A 24,548-nucleotide genomic window follows, 5' to 3' on the forward strand; every position below is an offset into this window, starting at 1 on the left:
TTGGCTCAGATCATGATCTCGTGGTTCATGGGTTCGAGTCCCGCATCAGACTCTGTGCTGACAGCTCAGAGCCTGGAGCCTGCTTCAGATTCCGTGTCTCCCTCTCTCTCTGTCAAAAATAAATAAACATCAAAAAAAATTTTTTTTGCAATGATAATTGCTGTAGACCCCTTAACAGGTTGAGATAGTTTTTCTCTATTCCTTGTTTATGGAGAGTTTTTATCATGAATGGGTGTTGGATTTGTCAACTTAGTTTTCTGCATTTACTGAGATCACCATGTGGGTTTTACCCTTTATTCTTTTAATAGGCTTACTGCATTAATCAAAATTTGTATGTCAAATTTGCATTCTTGGAATTAAAACTTGATCATGATTGGGGCGCCTGGGGGGCTCAGTTGGTTGAGCACCCAACTTTATGTCTGCCCTCTCTCAAAATAAATAAATAGGGGCGCCTGGGTGGCTCAGTCGGTTAAGTGTCTGACTCTTGATTTGGGCTCAGGTCATGATCTAATGATTCGTGAGGTCAAGCCCCACTTCAGGCTCTGTGCTGATAGCGTGGGGCTTGCCTCCCCCACTCACACTCACTCTGTCAAAATAAATAAATCAACTTTAAAAAATATTTCTTTTAGTTACATGTTTGTTTATGCATAATAATTTTAATAGATCTGGTTCTTTTTTTGGTTATTTTTATTTCTTTCTTTTGAAATAAATAGAATGTGTGCATTAGTCTTAATTTTTCCACATATGAAATTTGAAGTTCATCCTTTTTCCATTTTTTGCCAGTAGAACACCAAATTGCAAGTGAAAGTCTTGAGATGATTAAAGTACAACATTTTAAGTGGTATTTCAAATACACTATGGGGTGTGTAAGTATGTGTTTACTTTTACTCAGGGTAAATAATTAAGTCTTAAAATATTTGGGACTCTCTTAAATCCTAGCCTCTGGCCAGCGAAGAGGTCATGCTCTCCTGATACCCTCCTGATTGATAGATTTGCAGAACTGATCATAGAACCACTTCTGCCACTGCCGATGCGTAATTAGAATCTTTCTCATTAATTCTATTCCCAAGCTATTTAATGAACCCATTTTGCCGGTAAAAAGCTTGTATACGCCAGAAAAAAATAGTGGGTCAAAATGTACCTGTTAATTAAGCTAAGAGAACATTTTCATCTTTCTTTCAGAATTATTTTCTCATACTGCTATGAAAACATAAATATAGAAGGTCTTTTAAATTTTAAAAACATAGAATACCTAGTAATTATATTCATTAGGCTTACAGCTTTCAATACATATGTGGAAATGATCATTTTTAAAAATTTTAGTATTTTGAAAATTCATTGCTTTTCAAAAACAGCATTCGCTGGTAATTAGCATATTAAATATTTGGATTAATGTTCTATTTTACACTTCTTAAATTTCCTCATAGCCACTTAATTAATTTAGAAATTAGTTCACTTCAGACTTCCTTGATTTTCTTATGAACTGAAGAGAATTATTTACTAGGCAAATTAACAGTATAAATATGAGGGTTTTTGTTTTAAGTTGGTTCACCTAAAGAGCCAAATTATTTTTAAGAAGCATTATTTGCATGTATAAAATTAACGTATAGATGAGCCTCATCTAACATTAAAGTGTAGTCTTTACTTTGGAAACATTTTATAGGCAATCAGTTTATATTCTTACATCCTTAGAAACCAAATAAACTGTTTTTACTTTTATATACTAACATAGGTCTTTTACAAACTCATAGTTGGCCTGTCCTCTCCTTTGTTATCAACTTTCTGTGTAGATTTTCAAATATATTCACACATTGGACATCCCCTTTTTTAACATTTAAGAGGACTCCTGGAAAAGTTTCTCTTTTCTCCTTCACTGTGGGCCTTAATGCCAAAGTAAGCAGGTGTTGCATAATACTGAGCTCAGCTCTCCGGGGTCAAGGAGGATTGGGGGAGGGGGAATCAGTAAGGTACTTTCCTTTGGGAATACCCCATAATCGAGTGCCAAATTCATTCCAGTTCACAGCCTACGACAATAACCAATTGTCTTGGTTTCTACAGTATTTCACAGGCAGTTTCTAAGAGTTTTTTTTTTAATTTATTTCCTAAGGGAGATAGACTCTTCTCTGTCATTTCTGCTGTGATCTATTACTTACAGTTTTAGTTGTGGATTTCTTTTGTTCAGTAGTTATAAGTCAAGTGTAAACATTTGCTAATTAAACTTGTTGACATACTTTTTCTATTCAACATGCTTTTAGTAAGTCTAGAAAATGGTCTTTTTATCTACAGCTTACTGTCAAAACATGTTTTTTATGATTTTCAAATGTAATTTTGATAATCACCTCTGAAGAAGAATGTTTTTATGTCACCATAAAAATCAAAAAAATTGCTTTTCAAATATGCTCTGTTTCATTTTTCTCTGTGCACATTATCTCTTTTTCTGTTTAGCAACACAGAGAAAAGTTCTAGCCTTTGGAACTTACCTCACTAATTCAGGGTCAGCCAGATTAATAGCTGGATGAGACCAAGTAGAACTCAAGAAAGAAATATTTTTAAAAATCAATGCCATTCTTCTTCCACACAGGAATTAAAGTATTATCCAAACAAGATATGGAAAGCCAATGTTTTTATGATGCCATTTGTATTTCCCTTTCCTCATGGTTATATCCTTTGTTCTCTCTTATGCCCCCAAATATCTAGTATGTTTAAATGGGATAAACTGTTTTATTCATTCATATAGAACTACATGTAGGGAATAGAGAAATTGATATAGTGAGGTGTCTTTTGGTTTGTAATGTTTGAGGCTGTTTTTCCCGTTTTGTATGGATCGAGAGTAATATTGGAGCTTTGAATACTGTCCACGATATTTTGGTATTGTTATACTGGTAACACACAGTTGAATATTGTAGCACACTCTGGGACAGACTCCACCACAGAGAAAGGACATTCAAGATGTTAACATTTGGGCTCATCAAAAACAAAGGCAGCTTGTTATCCAGTCAATCTCTGATGAGAAGCTTTTGATAATTTATTCTTAACATGAAAGGGTAGAGTCACTCTTTCTTGATGGCGAGTCTCAGCCATGAATGAGAGGGAGCAATATACAAGAACTTGGAGGAAATGGAGAACATTGCAGTGATCAGAGGAAAACTTATGAAAACCTTTAACTGATACCTTTAGGAAGAAGAGAAAAGATGTTGCATCTCTAGAACAAATGATTAAGTGATAATCATTAATCATATATTAAGTGATAATATAAGAAAATTTGCTAGACCTAAAGACCATGAGTGTCCCGATTGTGCCCTTTACAAAGATTTCATGCCTAATCCAAGGTCTATTATCATGAAATTTAAAAACATTGAGAAAAAATTAATATCCTAAAAGTTTTCAAAAAGAGTGTAGGGCATATATAAAGAAGTTAAAGAGGTTTACATCAGAGTGAATCAGGACATCTCATCAGCAACCTTTCCAGGTTAAAAAAAGAAACAGTAGAAAATTCTGATGGCTAATATTTTTCATTTTGGAGGGCTGTGAACAGCCACACTACCAGTCAATTGTGTAGATTAAGACATGTTCAGATTATGGTAAGACAATAACAGAATTTCTCTGGCATTCTTTTTGATGAAGCTTCTGAAAGAATGCTCCAGCAGAATTAATCAAGAATTATGAATATAGGATCAGGTAAAAGGGGGAGGGGGGGAAAGAAAACCAAAGAGCAACTTTCAAGGATGACAACTGGTTCGTTATGAAAACAACACATACCAGAGAAAGTAGGAGTGGCATTTCCAGGGGGGGAAATTGAATGAGTGAATTCTATACAGTACCTTGAGTGCTTAGAAAATAATATTGGTTTTTGATCGATCTGAGCTTGTGGAAAACATGGACACAGGTACCTAGAATAGGAAGCAAAAAAAAAAAAATTTTTTTTTTAAAGTTTTTAACTCTGGGAAAAATTAAAGGTGGCAAAAGAAAACATGATGGTAGTGTATACCAGTTGTCTGTGAGCAGTAACTTTGCAGTTAGGCTCCTGGAAATACGACTAATTTAACTAAAAACTGTGCAGTGATATTACTGAGAGGGATGGGATAGAGTAGTTTAAAGGGCTGCCTCAGTGGAGAAGCTAATAAGTATTGCCTGAAAATCAAAAATCTAGAAATAGCAGAATCAGCATCTATTTTAAAATACAGAAAAAAGAACAAAGAAACATTCAGAAGAATTAAAAAGGAATGGCTCTTGAGGAGGACAGGGGCCCCTGTTGTCCATAAACTTTTAATATTTAGGACTCTCTGAAACTATTTGCTTAAATGTCCCTTTCCTAAAAATAAAATTTAGGTTCAAAACATAGGCATTTAAAAGATCGGAGAGGGTCGCCTGGGTGGCACAGTCAGATAAGTGTCGAACCCTTGATCTTAGCTCAGGTCTTTTTTTTTTTTTTAATTTTTTTTTTTCCAACGTTTTTTTTTATTTTTATTTTTGGGACAGAGAGAGACAGAGCATGAACGGGCGAGGGGCAGAGAGAGAGGGAGACACAGAATCAGAAACAGGCTCCAGGCTCTGAGCCATCAGCCCAGAGCCCGACGCGGGGCTCGAACTCACGGACCGCGAGATCGTGACCTGGCTGAAGTCGGACGCTTAACTGACTGCGCCACCCAGGCGCCCCTATCTTAGCTCAGGTCTTGATCTCAGGGTTGTTAGTTCGGGCCCCGTGTTAGTTCGGGCCCTACTTAAAAAATAAAAATTTAGAAAAGAAACTGTCAGAGAAATAGAATAATAATGGATGGCATTGAGTTTTTTTCCATTTTTGTCTTGTTATTTTCTAGAGTTCCTGGAATAACTCTTGCCACAGATATTATCTGTGGTTTTCCTGGAGAAACAGACCAAGATTTTCAAGAAACAGTGAAACTCGTTGAAGAGTACAAATTCCCAAGCCTCTTTATTAACCAGTTCTACCCAAGACCAGGAACTCCTGCTGCAAAAATGGCACAAATTCCAGCACAAGTGGTAAGAGACTTCTCTGGCAAGGAAGGTGCTAGATTTAGCCAGCGGCTGTAAAAATGCAGCCCCGCTGTCTATCTTAACCCAACTGGCTCATGGTATAACCTTGAAGTTAAAAAATACAGGGAGGTGGGGAAGGGAGGGGCGGTGTCTGGGTGGCTCTGTTGCTTAAGCATCTGACTTCGGCTCAGGTCATGATCTTGCAGTTTGTGGGTTCGAGCCCCGTGTAGGGTTCTGTGCTGACAGCTCAGAGCCTGGAGCCTGCTTTGGATTCTGTTGTCTGCCTCTCTATTTGCCTCTCCCCTGCTCGCTCACTCTCTCTGTTTCTGTCTCTCTCTCTCAAAAATAAGAAAACATTAAAAATTTTTTTTTAAAGTTTGAGACCCAGTAATGGCAAACTGTTTTCCAGAATGCCTCAGAAATTAATGTTCTCAAAGTAGGTTAGTTTCTAGATTTATTGGCTGAAATGGGAAAATGTTAATAAGCTTGAAGAGGAAGTCATATGTTTTTAACTGAAAATTTTCTGTTTTGTTTGAAATAACTAATACAAAATTGTGCCTTCCCATTAATTTTCCTCAAAACTTACATGAAATACTAAAAGGAATAACCCAGAACTTGTTATTTTTTCCATCATGCCATATGTAAATATCAAACAAAACATACAGAGTTCTTATTTGAACATTTGGTTGAAAGAACATATTTTTATTTGTATATACAGGTATATATTTTTAATATATTTTAAAGTCTATTTTCCCCAGTAAAACTGAAGTGACTATCATTCCTTGTTTTCTCAAAATTTTCTACCTTTTTATTTCACAAATTTCTGTGTATACAAAGGTAGGAAAACATTTTCCAGGTAGACCACATAATTTTATTTCTAACTTAATCAAAGAGAAAAGCAGATTTCTCACCACAATCGACTTTCACAACTGTAAAAGTGAGTTGAATTAATCCATTATTTTTATATCTAAGTTATAATAGACTTTATTGCCTAAGACAAAATTCACCTTTTTTGGTCTACAGTTCTTTGAATTCTGACACATGCATACATTAATTTAACTACTACCGCAGTCCAGGTGTAGGACACTTCCGTCAGCACCCTAAATATTCCCTTTTATTTTTTTGTAGTTCTCTACTCCCTCCATCCCCTCATCTCTTGTCCTTATAGCTTAATCCATTCTTTTTCAAACTTTACCTCTTTAATTAATAAGAAGGAAGTTTTCTGAGCTGTAACATGCCTGAAGACGTGTGTACAGCTGTACATTTCTCTAAAGTGGATACTTCCGTGCGCCCTGGGCAGATCCAGAAGCAGAAAATTGCCAGCACCTCAGAGGTTCCGGTCATGCCCTCCCCGCCACCCTCTCCCTTCCCCCGACAGAAACCGCTCTCCCTCGTTTTAACACCATACATTAGGTTTGACCTGTTCTGTACTTGATGTAAAGGGAAGAATTCATCAGTGTTTGAATGTTTGGCTTTTTTTTTTTTTTTTTTTAATGCGGGGAATACTTTTGATTGTTTCTGTTTTTCAGTAAAATTAATACTTGCCACACAGTCTTGCCTGAAGTTTTAAGTTAACTGCTCAGCATTAGCAAGAAGTGGATTCTTCAGGGTGCCCGGCTAGCTCAGTCGGTAGAGCTTGTGACTCTTGATCTCATGGCAGTGAATTCAAGCCCCACTGTGGGTGTCAAGATTACATAAAAACCTAGGCGGCTGGGTGGCTCAGTTGGTTAAGCGTCCGACTTCAGCTTAGGTCATGATCTCACAATTGGAGGGTTCGAGCCCCACATCAGGCTCTGTGCTCACAGCTCAGAGCCTGAAGCCTACTTCAGATTCTGTGTCTCTCCCTCTCTCTCTTTCTCTACCCCTCCCCTGTTCGTGCTCTGTCTCAAAAATGAACATTAAAAAAAAATTTACAAAGAGAAGATTATATAAAAAAATAAAATCATTTTAAAAATGGATTTTCTAGTAAATTATAACACATTTAACTTCGTTAAATAATTTTTCATCTTTTTCTTCATTGTTTATTATTATACAGTTTGGGAGGCTAATACAGCTATCTCAAATTTCACATCTGAAAAATCTCTACATCTCTGTCAGGAGTTGAACCTGTTGCTTATTGAGATTGTTGGTATTTATTTTAGGAATTGTTACAGTCTCTCTGATCTGTCCTAAAATAGTGAGGCCTGAACTGTCCCTGGGTGCCCACTCTGCCGTGCGCACCTCCCTCAAGCCCCCAATTTTCATTTTTTTTAAACAAGATTATGTTGCTGAGACTAGTCTGTTTTTGCAGGTAGCTCTTGCTCGTCTATTTTCATTTCTGTACAGTGTTCCACTGCGTGCTCGCTTAGCCACCCTAACGTGAAAAGAGAATTGGGTATTTTCAACATTCCACTGTTAGTATCGCAACTGAGAACAGGTGTGAGCATTCTTGTCTTTGACTTTTGTTTGACTCGTCTACATAAACTTCAAAAAAAATTTTTTTTAATGTTTGTTTATTTTTGAGAGAGAGACAGCGCGCAAGGGGTGGGGAGGGGCAGAGAGAGACTGAGAAACAGACTCTGAAGCAGGTTCCAGGCTGTGAGCTGTCAGCACCCAGCCCTGTGCAGGGCCTGAACCCATGAACCACGTGATCATGACCTCAGCTGAAGTTGGACACTTAACCGACTGAGGCCTCCCCCCTTGATACTATTAAAGTGACTGTTTTTCATTTTTTTAATTGTTCCTGCTATCTAAAAATATAGTTGATTTTAACATACTTATTTTGGGGCGCCTGGGTGGCTCAGTCAGTTAAGTGGCCGACTTCGGCTCAGGTCATGATCTCACGGTCTGTGGGTTCAGGCCCCATGTCGGGCTCTGTGCTGACAGCTCAGAGCCTGGAGCCCGTTTCAGATTCTGTGTCTCCCTCTCTCTCTGACCCTCCCCCGTTCATGCTCTGTCTCTCTCTGTCTCAAAAATAAATAAACGTTAAAAAAAATTAAAAAAATATATATATATGTAACATACTTCTCTTTCACCGGTCAACTTTGCTAAATTGACTTAGTAATCCTAATAATTTTTCTGTAGATTTTTCTTCAGAGTTTTCTATGTGTATAATTCTGTCATCGGCTGATAATCGCAGTTTTGTTTCTTCCTTTCCAGTCCTCATAACTTTTACTTCTTGTCTTACTGCACCGGCTGGGACTTCATAGTATGCTGTTGAGTAGAATTGGCCATTTTCTCTTCTTCCCAAACTCAAAGGAAAAGTCTTCCGAATTTCTCCATTCGGGATAAAAGTTGACTATAATTTGGGGATTACAGAAGTTCCTTTCTACTCCCAATTTACCCAGAGTTTGTGTGTGTGAACACACAAGTGCACGCTTGCACTTGTTTGAATCATGAATGAAATTGAACTTAATCACTTTATCTTCATCTATGGAAATAATTATATAGTTTGTTTTAAGTCTGCTAATATTGTGAACTATACTGAATGCTTTCAAATGTGTAAATCAACCTTGCTTTCCTGGGAGAAACTTCATTTGGTCATAATGTATTACTTTTGATACGTAATTGTAAATTTGCTAAAATTTTGTGAAGAATTTTTGCATATTTGTTCATGGAGGATTTTGACCTGTAGTTTTCAGTGATATCTTCTTCACTTTGGTATGAGAGTGATGTCGGCCTCATATAATGAGTCGGAAAGTATTTCTTTATCTACATTTTTCTGGAAGAGTTTGTATAGAATTTATACTATTTCTTCCTTAGATGTTTGATAGAATTGCCTAATGTGGTAAGTAGAATTCCAAGATGGCCCCACAAACTCCTTCACTCCCCTCCCCTGCCAGGGTGCACACTCTAAATCTCACTGTGATCTCACTCACTCTGATCTCTTTGATCAGCTTTGGAAAATGTCATCCATTCTCTCTTCAGGTATTTCTTGGACTCCATTCTCTCATCCTGTCTTTGGAGATTTCATTTATATATGTTAGCCATTTTCATCACTTTCCCCATTGTCTAAGCTATCCTTTTTAATATTTTTCTTTCTTCATTCTCTTTGTATTTCTAGATTTTTTTCTCCTCACCTGTTTTTTTTTTTTTAGTTTCTTGATATTTGCAGCAGTCACTGGGCCATTGTCACGGTGTGGTGCCTGGAGAAATGCAGAGTCCCAGACGCCACCCCAGACCTCGGCAATCCTAGTCCGCATCTCCAAATGATTCGTGTGCGCATTAGCGTGCGTGAAGTGCTGTTCTAGTTCACTAAGCCTCTCTTCATCTGTTTTTAGTCAGCTCTCAAACCCATCTATGGAATTTCTAATTTTAGTTAATTTGTTTTTTCTTCTAAAGAATAATTTGAGGGACACCTGAGTGACTTAGTCCATTAAGTGTCTGACTCTTGATTTCGGCTCAGGTCATGATCTCACAGTTCGTGGGTTTGAGCCCCACATCAGGCTCTGTACTGGCAGTGCAGAGCCTGCTTGGGATTCTCTCTCTCTGTCCCTCCCCAGCTTGTGCACATGCACACACGTGCACGCATGCTCTCTCTCAAAACAAAAAGAACAATTTGATTTTTTTCTTCATGGATTTTAGTATTCTAGTGAAATTCGTCTTATTTTCCTTTGTATTTTTTTAACATTTTTTTTTTCAATGTTTATTTATTTTTGGGACAGAGAGAGACAGAGCATGAACGGGGGAGGGGCAGAGAGAGAGGGAGACACAGAATCGGAAACAGGCTCCAGGCTCTGAGCCATCAGCCCAGAGCCCGACGCGGGGCTCGAACTCACGGACCGCGAGATCGTGACCTGGCTGAAGTCGGGCGCTTAACCGACTGCGCCACCCAGGTGCCCCTTTTTAACATTTTTTAACTCCGTTATCTTAAAGCTCATTCTGAATTCTCCAATATCTGGTTCTAATGTTGGTTCTTTCTGTTGTCTTTTTTTTCTTCTTGATTTTGATCATTTGTCTTTTTTTTTTTCCATGTGCCTGATCATTTTTATTAAATGGTGACCATCATTTGTGTAAAAAAAACCCAAACAAAATGAACCTAGAGATACTAGTCAGTGAAGTATCGTCTTCTGGGTAGAATTAACTTGCATCTGCCAGGCTCTATGGTAAAGCTTGGTTATTTTGATTGATCTGAGGAATATAATTGATCTGCAGAAAGTGGCTCCAAGTATGGAGCTTATGGGCTTCTCTCCTCTTGGGGATCTTGGTCCCTCAGGTTCTCACTACCTTGATAGTTTTTGATGTTGAAACGGGACATATTATACCTTTTACTCACTTTTTCCAATTGTTTTTGGCAAGATTGCTGGTCTGATAGAAGCTAGTTTGCCTCAGCCAGAAGCAAAACTCATTACATAAGATCAGCTTTCAGGTGCTTTTTCTTTTCCGCTGTCTTTTACCTTTTAAACATAGCCCCTTAACATCTTCCTTACATTTTTTAGATTTTAATAACCTGGTCCTGGTTTAGCAGAACCTTTTTTTTTTCTTTACATGGTACAGCAGTTTCAGGTTCACGGCACAGTTGCGAGGGAAGGACATAGAGTTCCCATATACTCCCTGCCCACACGTGCACAGCCTCCCCCAGTCTTAGCATCCCAACATCAGAGGGGTACCTTTCTACATGGATACATCATTTCTCCTACTTTTATGTGAATACTCCTTTAAATGAATACTAGTATTAATATAAATATATGCAGTTTTTAATGTTTTATAGTAGAGCTCTTAATAATGAACTAAATTATATGTATTTCTTAATCATTTAAATCACCAAGTGGATAAAGCCCGATTGAGTTTTGTATTTGCATAGGTTGGTGGGGGGCAGTTCTCCAGTCTTTTATTGCCTGCTGAAAAAAGAGTATAACTCACTTAAATTTATAATGGAAATAAATTAGGCAGTGTATTTTCATGAACAAGATAAAGTAAAATTTATTTTTCTCTTAGCTTTTGCAAGATGATTAATGTATAAGAGATTTAATAGTAAGATCACCTAAGCTAAATGAGAGCGACCTTAGACTTTTAGATGAAAGGTCAAATTTGCATGTTTTTATTTTCTTTTCGATTGAGTCTTCCTTCATTAGTCTTCATTAATCTTAAGTAACTCTAATAGTGTTTTCAAATTGTCACTGAGATTCTTAGTCTGCCTAGAAAAGGTCACTTCAGTTTTAAAAGTCTTTGGATCCTTATCTTTCAATTCCAGACTTTTTTCTTTTTAAGAAAATTTTGATAAAAAATAATGATGTTGGGATGAAATCTTTAAGAGGCCTATGACTTGAAGAACAAGCTTGAGGTGACAAGAGTGGCTGTTGGAATGTTCGTATTGGTTTGAAGTATTAAATTGTGACATTAAATCCACCTGCTTGCCTGTCTCACTTCTTGGAACCAGAGAGTAAGATCATGTCTTTAGATACATGTCAGCATAAAAGAATCATAACTCCCTTAGCTGCAGTTTCTAGAATATTTACCCTGAGGATAACGAGGCCATGGTACTCTTCTTGACTCAGCCCTGAGGAGTGTGGGTACGTGTGCCTGAGACATAGAAGGCCACCTTGGGACAGACAGAGACAGCTTTGCTGAAACTGTTGATAATAGGTTTCCCTGTCAGGGACTGAATTTTTGCTGGAGGTATTCAAACCAAGGCAGGGTGGCCACTTGGAACAAATGTTGGATGAGGAATTGTTCTTCAGTCATATACAGAGCTTATTCAGTGACACGTAATGGCTCTCCCAAATTCTAGCTGCGTAAGAGTGCAGAACATACTTTTATTATTTTTTTTAATTTTTAAATGTTTATTTTTGAGAAAGAGAATCACAGAGTGCAAGTGGGGGAGAGTCAGAGAAAGAGGGAGACACAGAATCTCAAGTGGGCTCCAGGCTCTGAGCTGTCAGCACAGAACCCGACGTGGGGTTGGAACGCATGAACCGTGAGATCATCACCTGAACCGAAGGTGGCTGCTGAACCGACTGAGCCACCCAGGTCCCCCCAGAACATACTTTATTTTAAAAAGCAAAACAGAAATATAGAATACAGCTTTGTCACTTTTTCTGAATATTTCTACAATTTTTTGTTGGAGTGCATCAAGTTGTCTTCATGGAAAGACACTTTTACTTCCTGGCACTTAGACCTTACTTCATAACATGATTACATTACTTACAGAGTCTCGTATTTTCTTTCTTCTTTTTTTGAATGTTAATTTATTTTTGAGAAAGAGGGAAAGTGAGAGGGAGAGAGTGCACGAGCGGGGAAGGGACAAAGAGAGGGAGACACAGAATCTGAAGCAGGCTTCAGTCTCTGAGCTGTCAGCACAGAGCCCGAAGCGGGACTCTAACGAACTATGAGATCATGACCTGAGCCAAAGTTGGACGCTTAACCGACTGAGCCACCCAGGTGCCCCCACAGTCTCCTATTTTCAAATTAAGCTTTTTTCTTTGGGGGAAAGGTAAAAATATTTTTAGGAGTCTTTGTACTCTAGATTGTCTAGTACTCTTTATTCTAAACTGATTCCTAAACACACATGGGGAGACTCTCCTTTTCTCAAGGCCCTTTTCCTTTTTACTTCTTTTATTGTGTTTTTTTTTTTTTTTTTTTTTTTTGCTTTTACAAGGACTCTTCAGATTCTTCTGCAATTAATTGTATTTGATCCCACCACATACATTTAATCTTTTAAATTCTACTTTTCTGGATATCATTTCTCTTTTGACTTCCATTTTGGATAGAGTTTTTAGCCTAACCCTAGTTTTGTTCTATGGATTTCAGATCACTTAATGGTACATCATGAAGACTGTAGTAACAGCAGGTTACTATATAGGTGATCTATACCCAGAGAGGAAGCTGGGAAACCTTCTACCTTGTGTGAGCTTTTATACAGATGGCATTCATTTCACAAATAGAAAATTTGTGATCTTAGAGATCTCTAAGACCCCTTGAAGTTCTTCATAATCTTTGATTCTCTCTCATATGGTTATAAAACCATAAACTATATTTTAAACTATATTTTAAAACTATACTTTAAAAATCTAGGTGCTTTCTTTTTGTAGATCATTGGTATGTAATCTGCATTTCCCAATCCTTCCATCTTTTACTTTGTTATGAATCTGAGAACTTTCTGTCTGTATGCTCAGTTAATTGATTGACGAGGACTACTAAAACACAAAAATTAGTTGTTTATGGGGGCTCCAAATGGCAGCAGTGGGACCAGCTATGCTAGAGAGAATAATAGGCCCCCGAAGATACCCACATCCTGATCCCCAAACCCGTGGATGTGTTACTGTATGTAGTACAAAGGCCCTCGCGCATGTGATTAAGTTAATGCGCTTGAACTGGCACATTGTTGCAGGTGGTGTGGGTGGGCTCTGTCTTCACAAGGGTTCTTGTGAGAGGGAGGCATGAGGGTTAAAGTTAGAGGGAGGAGAGTGGAGGACATGCGCAGAGGATCAGAGCAATGTGCTTTGAAGATCAAGAATGGGGCCATGAGTTAGGAACGCAGGCGGTCTCTAGAAGCTGAAGAAGACAAGGAACAGATCCTCCCTTAGATATTCCAGAAGGAACACAGCTCTGCTAACATCTTGGTTTTAGCCCATAAGACCCCTGAGACGTGTCACTTCCAGAACTGTAAGATAATAAATTTGTGTTGCGTTAAGCCACTAAGTTTGATAACTTGTTACTGTCACAATGGGGAATGAATATGCCAACAATGGGGTTGTTTGAACTGAGGGCATCGTCTAGCTCTTTGAGACAGGGAAATTGATTGCTTTCAGCCTTTATGCTACCCAGAGTGTGCTGTGCGACTAGATGACAGCTGTTTGCTCCTAGATCTGTGAAAACTTACCCCGATGCTACCCACCAGGCACAGTAATCTATAGGCCTAATCATAATAACGTCCTAACAAAATAACAGTAAGAATTAACATCCATTTAGCCATCAGTGTATGTCTGACATTGTTCTGAGCCCTTTGTGTGTATTATCTAATTTCATTAAGTTATTACGGTCATTTTACACATGAGGAAACTCAAGCTCAGAGTGATGAGTTAACTTGCCCAAGCTCACACGGAGAGAGAAGGTCCTGCCTTTCTCTCTCTACCCTGAGGTCATGCACTTCCTTCTAGTATTCTTCATGCGCCCACAACACCCGGCTGCTGGAGATCCCAGCATGCACCATGTTCATTTCCTCTGTGTCAGGCTCCCTGGAGGGAGCAGCACGTGGAGAGACCTGGGAATACAGAAAACATGGGACATTTAATGAGCCTAAAGTGCTCAAAATGCATGATATTTAGGACAGTAAGGCACGTTGCAGTCTTTGGTTGGGTTTGGTGGGGTCTGCAAGTGTATGAGCTCCATGAATGAGCCAGGAGCCACAGGCAAGCCCTGGACAAACAAGGCCTTGTCAGCCGTGCTGGGTGGCCTCAGACTGTCCTGTGGGCACTTGGGAGCCCCTGAATAGCAGTTATCACGTGTTTGTTTTTGAAAGCTCATTCTGTGTGCCGTGCCAGGAAGCCCAGTTAGGAAACTGTACAAGGCAGGTTTAGAGACTTATAGGTGAGTTTAAGAAATCTCAAGGACTTATTACTGAGACCTTCAATCAGTATTTTTCTTTTGGACCTAATAACTGCAAGCATTAGACTTAGCTACATGTCAGCATAGTTATTCTGTGTCCAGTGGAGAATATTCATTTGCTGTACAGAAGGTCACTTAGTTGGCCTTTGATTGATTCCAGGCTCACGGACAAATATTGGTAGGCCAGAACATTTTCCAAGGACCCTTGAACATGCCGCGAATTTAGGGCATTACATCTCGTTTCTGCCTTTGTTCCTGTTGGTGCTGTTGGTGTTCTGTTTCTTAATGGTCATGAGATTGCTCCCTAGACCAGGCCTAGGCCTCTTGTACTCAGAAGGAGAAATGCCAGACCCCGCCAGACCCCTACCCTTGTCTGTTTCCCATCCCTCCCCCCAACATGATTTTATCTCCTCCCAAACTCTGTCTACGTGGCAGTTACAGGACTGGCTTTTCCCGTGTAGCCTCTTTATCATCTTCTGTGTTTTTGTTCTAAGTTCCATAAGATAAGCTTATCGCCAGTGTGTGTGTGTGTGTGTGTGTGTGTGTGTGTGTGTGTGCGCGCGTTGTGAACTGTGGAAAACTCTGGATTTGGGAGCATTTGAGAAACTGGAGCTCTGATTGGATCATTCTTTTTTAAATCCTTTTAAAACTGAGTGCTTTTCCTTTTCCTCTTATCCCACTTTCACACTAAAAGAGTAAAGGAAACTGGTGATAATGTTTGGAGCTTTGAAGGATGTGAAAATGACAAGAGTTGTTTAGCCTCAGTTGTGTGGAGGGAAATCTGCCACCGCCACTAATACCGTGGCCTTGCCAATACTAGGAAGCCCTTTGGTTGTCTACCATCTTGAAATTGAAGTGTTAGAGAATTTACCAAAGGTGATTAATTTGGAGTGAATAAAAGCAGAATGTTTTGTCAAGATCTCATGAAGGAAAGTAAGTGCTGTTTCTCAGAAGAAACTATTCTTGGGGGTATAAAAAAGATACATGGACATGGAATGATACAGCGGACTTATGCAGGAACTCGCCATCCAGGAAGCTGTCCAAGGGACCCAGTGAAACAAACACCTCAGGAAAGAGGTATCACCGGTGAGATCTTTATTAGTGTTCTCTGCCATAAGTGACTTTTGAAGAATAATCATGCTCCTGATTCCTCTCAGCCTGACTCATTCATTCTTTCAGAAAACCACAACCTTCTCTCTGTGTACCTTTGCTGCTCGCCTTAACTTTCTGCCCTCTGAATCTGACCTCTTGCCTGCCACAGAGCACTGCCTGACTTTTCATTTAGTCCTGATTGACGTTGATGAACTGAATTTCATTATCATGCATATCATTTTTGTGTGGTGAGACCCACAGGACAAGACGTGTACTAGACATGTGTAGACTGTAACTCCAGGATGGAGCCATGTTCCTATGGAATTGTTTTTTGGTCAAGATGGTAAAGATAAGACAAGAAAGACACATGTTTTTGTTGATATCTAAAGTCCTTTCATATGTCCCTTCTGTTAATTACAAGCCGTTGTAAGAAAAAAATCAGTGATGAGTATATTTTGGAACCATGGTTTGTCTTGGTATTTCAGGTTTTGTAAAATAAGTCAACTTTAGGGCAGCGAAGAGTCAGATATGATTTGAGAGCCTTGAGTTCGATGGTAACAGTTTTTTGTGCTTTTGTAGTCAGCTTCTAGAAAATCATTAAACAAACAAACAAACAAACAAAAAACAACTTCTGGGACGCCTGGGTGGTTTAGTTCAGTTGAGCATCCGACTCTTGATTTTGGCTCAGGTTATGATCCCAGGTTGTGGGATCGAGCCCTGCGTTGGGCTCTGTACTGAGTGTGGAGCCTGCTTGGGATTCTCTCTCTCTCCCCACCTCTTCCCTGCGCATGTACTCTCTCTCTCTGTCTCAAAAAAAAAAAAATTTTTTTTTTTTTGAGAAAAAATACCCTCATCTTGTTTCTTATGATTGTTTAATGTTTTGTTTTCCTTTTGGCATTTATTTTTATCTTGTTTCTCTTCTGAATTTATAATTATGACAAAACAGCAGGAAGATACGTCGTTGTAAATTTTTCTCTCAGATGCTGAATGGTGGTAGGTATTACGGTTGAGATGGACAGAGTGAATTTTTATTAAATAAAGAGAATATAAACTCTATCCTTTGGAAAGTCATCTTTATTATATTTTAGTCTAACGTTTTTTCGATGGTGATTACATACCTTGTTTTATGTAAGTTTCAGAAAAAATTGCACGGATCTACATAATTCTTTTATGCCTTTTATATGAACTTGATTTATTAAAATTGTAATATTCAATTTGAATTCACTTTTTATTAACAACTTTAGAAGTGAGTAGACTCTTTGGAGTAACTTCTACAGATAAAGAATCTTATAATGACCTATCTAATTTTTTTATCTTATTATTTTTCAGTGATAATATGGTTCATTAACAACTTCATATTTATAACCTTCAAAGGGACCTATAAGTGTAGTTCTAAGTAATGGAGCTAATATTAAATGCATATGTAGGTCAACACTATATATTTGGTAATTTAACATAACATGCTTTCTAACTCCTGCCTCTTGGAACCATGTTTATATCACAATTAAGGAGTAAAGTATCAAATATGAGCAGATAAGCATTCAAATGGATAAAATATACTGTACTAACTATGTCCTGATATCTTATAATCTAAGATGAATGTCCTGATTCTTTCTGTTTGCTACACCCAATAACGTACCTGTATAGAAATGGTCTATAAAATGAGAAGTTATACAGGCAGGGAAAAGAAACATAGTCTATGCTTTTCATGCACTTTGTCTCAGGTTATTCTTCCAACAATACTTTTAGGTATTATTTTTTCACTTTGCAGATGAGCCCCCCGAGGCTCAAAGGAAAGCAGATTTGCACAAGATTTCATAACATTGAAGTGACAGTGCCCGAGATGTGGGTTCTTCTTTCTGACTCTGCTCCATGCTCTTATGAACCATAAAATAAATATTTACCCCAGAAATTCAAAATAATTTTAGAACATTTTGACCAAAAAAGTACTGGTTTCCACAGTTTTATTTTTCTATTATAGCAGTGAGTTTTTATTTATAGGTCCTAGAAAAATTGTCAACTTCTTAAAATGATTTTTAAACTTACAGAGAAGTTGTAAGAATAGCGCATCTCCAACATAGCGGGGCCTTCGCCAAGCTTCAACACTTTGCTAAATTTGCTTTCTCTGGAGAGTTGGCTAGACAGACATACAGACAGACGGGCTGATATTTATCCCCTGAACAATTTCAGAGTAGATTACTGCTTAATGGTTAGTGAGGGTTTCCTAAGAAGGAGGATCTTACATAATCATTAGTGTTGTTAACCTTAATCAGGGAGTTTAACATGGATACAATACTTTAACCTACAGTGTTGATTATAGTTTGTCAAGAGTCCCAGCAGCGTTCTTTGGAGTCACTGTTTTCCGATCTAGGACACAGTGCGGGATCAGGTCTTGACTTCGTTGCCACATCTCTTTAGTCTCCTTTAACCTAGACACTAACTCAGCTTTTCTTTACCTTTCATGATATATTGACATTTTTAAAGAATACTGGCTTGGTGCTTTATAGACTGCCTCTCATTGTGGGTTTCATTTTCCTCATGAGTAGGTTCCTGTTGTGTGTTTTGCCCTCTTCACCTAAATACATGATGTTCTGTTCTCAGTATATCACATCTGGAGGCACATGGTGTTCTTTCGTCCTTATTGGTGGTACTAATTTTGATCACTGGATTCAGATGATGTCTGGTTTCTCCACCATATAGTTATCGATTTTTTGCATAAGAATTTTAACCCCCAATATTTAACAGCATCATAAAAGAAAGAAAAAAGAGGCCTTGAAAACTCAGAAATCTTAGGTGGCGTGGTTCACACTTTCCATTTTTTAGTGGGTGGACCTCCACCGTTACCTAGTCTAAAAGACTTCTCATTCCTAAGTTTGTGTGTGTGTGTGTGTGTTTTAAATTTTTTTTTTTTTTTAATTTTTTTTTTCAATGTTTTTTATTTATTTTTGGGACAGAGAGAGACAGAGCATGAACGGGGGAGGGGCAGAGAGAGAGGGAGACACAGAATCGGAAACAGGCTCCAGGCTCTGAGCCATCAGCCCAGAGCCTGACGCGGGGCTCGAACTCACGGACCGCGAGATCGTGACCTGGCTGAAGTCGGACGCTTAACCGACTGCGCCACCCAGGCGCCCCTTAAATTTTTTTTAATGTTTATTTATTTTTGAGAGAGACACAGAGCACGAGCAGGGGAAGGGCAGAGAGAGGGGGACACAGAATCCGAAGCAGGCTCCAGGCTCCAAGCTCTGAGCCATCAGCTCAGAGCCCGATGTGGGGCTCGAACCCATGAACTGTGAAATCATGACCTGAGCCAAAGTCAGATGCTTAACTGACTGAGCCACCCAGGTGCCCCTTTATCTTAGTTTTAATTCATTTTAAATCTTTGAATTATTTCTAACAGTTTTTAATTCTTAGACTATTCTCTGTTTACACCAGGTACTTCAGAAGGAGTGTGCAGTGACAGGAGAACGTAGACTAGGAAAGGCAGAAATTTATTTCGTTGCAGTGCCTAGTGTGTTTACACAGCAGGTGGCACATGTACGGTTTTCATCCTCAGAAATGGAAAACTTGTGTGGGTCAAGAGGAGCTAGAAAAAATTGTGAGTGATATATCTTTAATTTTTACGGGGAATTCCTGGCCCTGAGTGAAACGCTACTCCTGAAATGCTATGATACTAACTCATCAGCTCTGTCTGGATATCACTGAATGTCAGAGACATTCTGTTGGAATCAGAGGCACTGCAATGGCTCAATCACTTGAGTGTCTGACTCTTGATTTTGGCTCAGGTCATGATCCCAGGGTCGTGGGATTGAGCCCCGTGTTGGGCTCTGGGCTGAGCACGGGACCTGCCTAAGATTCTCTCTCTCCCTTGTCCCTTTCCCCTGTTTTCACTTTCTCTAAGAAAACTTTAAAAAATAAATTCTGTTGGAATCAGAAACACTTTCCTTGTATGCTACATCCCTTTATAGCCTTTCCTCTCAACCTCAGTTGTCAATGAAATCACAGAGAATCTCTGCAACCACTTTCTGGGTGTTTTGAACTTGTTTTGTTATGACAGTCAAATATAAAAATGTGAAGGAAGAATTCTACAGGTAAATTCCAGTTGGTTCTGTAATCAAGGACAAAAGCATGTGATTGATATTACTAGGGCCATAGGCAGTTAATGTCAAGTAGTAATGGATGGATCTCTTCCCAACTAACTTGATAGTAAGTCTTCACAGGGGGCCCCAGGAGCCCCAAAGCCCCCAGAGAACAGCCCTCTTCATTCTTCTTACCAACTTAACCCAGAATCAGTCAGATGCCATTAAAATGACAATCAGTGTGTTCTCTAAAGTTTTTAAAAGGTTATCCAAATGAATAATTTGTCAGGTACCTGAAATCTTATCCCAGTGAAGAACATAAAAAGCACTGTGAAAACATTTAATTTGCTTTTACCTTCTGATAGCAGGGGCAGATGGGAGGTGACACGGTGGCTCTCTGCTGATACTTCTCACCGCCGTGCAGTGACCACAAAGTCATATGGATGGTAATGCCCCAAAATGTGGCTTTGGGGAGTAGTTGAAGTTTCTTGATCACTTTGGCCATCAGAACTACTGGTATCTTATTAAAAATTACCATTAAAACAGCAGTTAGGATAGCATTAAGTAATATACCTAGTATCAAATATACCTACTATGAAATGATGACATAATATCAAATAGACTTCTGTATGCAAGGGACTGGACTGGGCACGGCACCACATATCAGGGTGACTTCTGAGCGTTCCTCACTCTCAAGCAGCGTGTGATCCAGAAAGGAGGCGAAGGATGACATAAAGGGAGACTATACAAGGCAACGTGTCTCCACTGCTGTAAAAGTGATACAAAGGGCTGTTAAAATGCAGGGCCCGATGAGTGGGATGATTGAAGTCACTGTCAAGAAAAAAGGGGGATATTTAAGCTGAGCTTCTCATTGTACAAAACACATTAGGAGTGCAGTACAAGATGTTTCTAGAAAATGATGAGAAGTTTCGTCCTTCTAAAATGCAAGGTTTGCAGTGAATAATGGGAAGGATCCTTTTGGGAAGTGGTTTGGGGCCAGTCAAGGGAATTTTGACTCTGTAATCACACACACAACCTGGTTAGCCCTTGAGACCGCCCCTAGAGAAAGATCTCAAGCTGAGCTGTCAGAAGTACATCACCCGTACTCCGTAGGCAACACCCACCACGTTTGAGTAGAAGAATGAATGGCACAGTTGCAGCACGATTTCAGTAGTGCTGGAGGAAACGGATTAGAAGCCATACGTAGGATGCATCAAAATGGCGGAAGGCCTCAGGCAGGAATGGAGATGGTGAGGAAATAGTGTTGCCATGAGATCAAAGAGGTTCACGGTGGATACAAGAATAGGCAGATGGAATGAACAAGAGAGACTTTGAAGGGAGAAGCTGGCGTGTACCTCGTGTGATGCTCACTGTGTACCTGACATGCCTGGTGCTTTACATACATTGATGTGTCTAATCTTCACAATAACCCTAGGTGATGACTGCTGTTATCCCTTTTTACATTTGAGGAAACTGAGGCACAGAGAGCATATGTATCTTGTTCAAAGTCACACAGCTAGTAGTGGAGTTGGGATTCTTAATTTTTTTTTAACGTTTATTTTTAAGAGAGAGAGAGGGAGAGAGCGAGAACATGAGTGGGGGAGGGGCAGAGAGAGAGAGAGAAAGAGAGAGAGAGAGGAAGACACAGAATCCCAAGCAGGCTCCGGGCTCTGAGCTGTCAGGACAGAGCTTGGCACAGAGGTCAAATCTCCCGACTGTGAGATTATGACCTCAGCCGAAGTTGGACACCTAACCGCCTGACCTACCCTGACTCCGCTGGAGTTGGGATTTTTAAACCAAACGTTCTGGCTCTATGCTCTGCTTCCCAACAATTTTCTCGATAATAAATTACAGTGGCCAGGAAGAAAGAAAATACAGTGCCAAAAATAAAGCTTTGAGAGACTTAATTAAAATACAGAATCCTTGATTTCTATTTTAAAGACAGAATTTTAGAGCCAAAATCTTCCTCATTTAAAGGCAAAGTGCCTTAACCAGGATGGCAACTTGAAAGGTGTAGGACTCTGTGTTCTCTGTGTCTTGGTGAGGGAATATTCTCGACCCAATGCCTCGTCCATGGTAAGGCCACAGTGAGTGAATGACAGGGGCCACAGGCAGACAGCAGTATTGCTCTGGCTGTACGAGGTGTATCTGTAAGCACTGAGGGTCAGGTTGTGGCATTGAGTTTCATCCCTCACCTGCCCCCTTTGCCGCCCCACTAATTGCCATGTTTTCTTTCACCCCAAGACCACCTTCAAGTAAGATCCAGGGCTTAAGTTCTCCCTTGCTGGGCCCACATTCCTTTTATACTTTGACTTTTTTGGTAGTCTCTGTTGGAAACAAGTGAAAACCAGAATGAAAACGTTCAGGAAATTTACAAAAGTTAAAAGCCACCATAGTACCTCATCTTCAACCCTTTATTTCATTAGGTCTAGGTGTCATTTTAAAATATACATATTTTTCAGGAAACAAAACATTTATGTACCAAGCATTGATTAGGATGGTTTCCTAAAGCTCTGTGGCCTACCGAGTCTCTTGCTTATTAATTAATTAGTATGGCGTTCTCTAATTTGACCACGTCTGTCTGCTTCTCCTTCCATAGGTCTTGTGGACTCTTCCTTTTCAGCATAAAGGCCTAACAAAACAAAATAGTATAAACTGCATGAAATTATGGGCCAACTATGCGCCTGGTACTCTATCAAACCCTGAGCAAGTGATGTCAGACATCACTGGAAATAGAATGAGTGGGGGAAACAGTTTTCTACTGAAACTCTCCTAGGGGAGTAGACTCTCTGTGGGTTGTAACTAGAACTTTGAGAAGCCACCTGAAATGAAGCTTCAGACTCCCAAAGATGTGCTTGTATAGCTGCCTTCTGAAGAGAGAGCCTAGGATGGGTATCACTGCCTGTGTCACTGTTTTCTGCTCCTTCCCATGTAGGTCTCAGCCGGTCCTCTGAAAACGTCACGTGTTTAAAGATCATTGACTTCCATGGTCACCAAAATAAGTAATTTGTAAGAAACCTTCACCTGTCCCTAATTCTAGATCAATGGTTCTAGATCAACAGGTTTTCAGAATTTGATTACATGTGATATTTACTATACACACATACATATGCACTCTTCCCAGAAAAACAACAGCAACAACAGCACAGATTTACCCGAAAATGTTAATATATTTTTGAAATACCCAGATATAACCATCCATGGCCTGTAGGAACCATGTGCATGGTGATTTGTATCACCTGATGAACTTATTCCTGCCTCAGTTTATGTCCTGTCCACCGTGGGACGGCCACCATAGGACATTTCTCATAGATGGCCGACACCTACAGTGAATGTTTGTTGAATGAAAGGTTAAGTGCAGGCTGACCACATCATTGCTGATAAGGCCGGATAAAGACACTAACTTCCAGAAATAGGTTCATTTGTGAGAACAACACACAGTGAGTATGCTTCATATAAACGTAACAGAGAAAAACAGATCAGAGACAAAGACAGTACTTTCAGAATCTGAGCTCGTGGAAATCTGGGACAGAATGAAACACAGAGCACTGTGAGATTAGTTCATCTGGCCCGAAGGTGCAAGAGAATTCAAGGGAGCAGTTTGTAAGCGGCACTGAAATATAGTGATCTGCAGGTGAAATCATTGTTTGGATGTTCTGTTGTTGCTATTACTGTTTAGGGCTTGGGGGGTTGTGGAAGTTCTCCCAGAATATAACCATCATTTATAATGGAAAAAATGCACCCCAGCCCCAAACAGCCAAGTGAAAAAGCTATAGGCCACCACTTGTTTAAAAGTTCAGAACTATGTTTATATTTCACTAATTTATTTTATTAATACTTGGCTGTACAACATGGTATTTGTCTTCAAAGTGAAACCATGTTACTAAGAGTCTTGAAAATCAATATGATATAAAGGAGTGTTAAGTGATCCCTTCTACACGGTCATCTGTGGATACTAAATCAGCACCATGAAGCTTTGTAGTATTTTGTGTTTCGGAGAGTTAAAAGTGTAGCATTTACTTTTCTTGATTTTTAAGACATAAAACAAAAAAGATACACTGGCATTCTCGATGACGCCAGTAGGTAGTAAGTCGAATGTTCTAAAATTCCTACGCCTTAAGGAGATTCTAAAGGGAATTAAAAACCGAGCGGGAGTTTCTTGATCTGAGTTACTACATCCACAGGCTTCAGAGGATCTGGAAACCAACTAAATTGTGTAGAACAATGTAAGAGTCTGTACATAGTCCCCGCACCCCAGGGGAGGGACTCAGTTGGTTTTCATCAGGTTCTTGAAAGAGATCCTTATTCCACAAAAGGTTAAGAACCAATTATATGGATTTAATGTCTTCAGTTTAAGAAAACAAATAAAAGGGCACCTGGCTGGATCAGTAGGTAGAGCATACAGCTCTTGAGCCTCGGGGTCATGAGTTTGAGCCCCACATTGGGTGTAGAGATTACTTAAGAGAGAGAAGAGAGACCTATTCAGCAGCAACAACTAATTAGGAAAAAAAAAAAAAAGGAAAGAAGGAATTAGAAAAAAAAAAAGAAAGAAAACAAGAACAGGCTGTTTGTGTGTGTATATCTGTACACACATACAAAAAAACCTGTGTTTAAAAAACAAATTTCCCCTGGGTAGAATTTACAGCTCTCAATCAACAGCTTTTAGTCAACACCTCGTGAATGTGGCAGCATCCCATCCAGCAGATAGAAGGCAGCTCTGAGGAGCCGTCCAGAATGAAAGGCAGAAGGAAGCGGGAACACGGGAGTTATACTGGACAAGAATGCAGGTTGGTTCCAGGCTTACTTCCCCTCAGGAGAGGGCTGGAGTCTAATGAGGCACTGGCAATTCCCGACTGACTGGTT

At 39.4% G+C, this 24,548-nt stretch overlaps 1 protein-coding gene across 1 annotated transcript in view; it reads left to right on the forward strand.

The window, feature by feature from the left end:
- Positions 1 to 24,548, forward strand: part of CDKAL1 (CDK5 regulatory subunit associated protein 1 like 1) — a 664,701-nt gene that overhangs the window by 494,813 nt on the left and 145,340 nt on the right. Inside the window, exon 12 of the mRNA XM_047101748.1 lies at positions 4,818 to 4,998. Within this exon, the coding sequence (XP_046957704.1) occupies positions 4,818 to 4,998 (181 nt within the window). The remainder of the gene's footprint in view (positions 1 to 4,817; positions 4,999 to 24,548) is intronic.

This window comes from Lynx rufus, unplaced genomic scaffold (genome assembly GCF_022079265.1).
Source record: "Lynx rufus isolate CCGP_SWC_20201006 ecotype Redwood Valley unplaced genomic scaffold, mLynRuf1.p SCAF_6, whole genome shotgun sequence".
Lineage (NCBI taxonomy): Eukaryota > Metazoa > Chordata > Mammalia > Carnivora > Felidae > Lynx > Lynx rufus.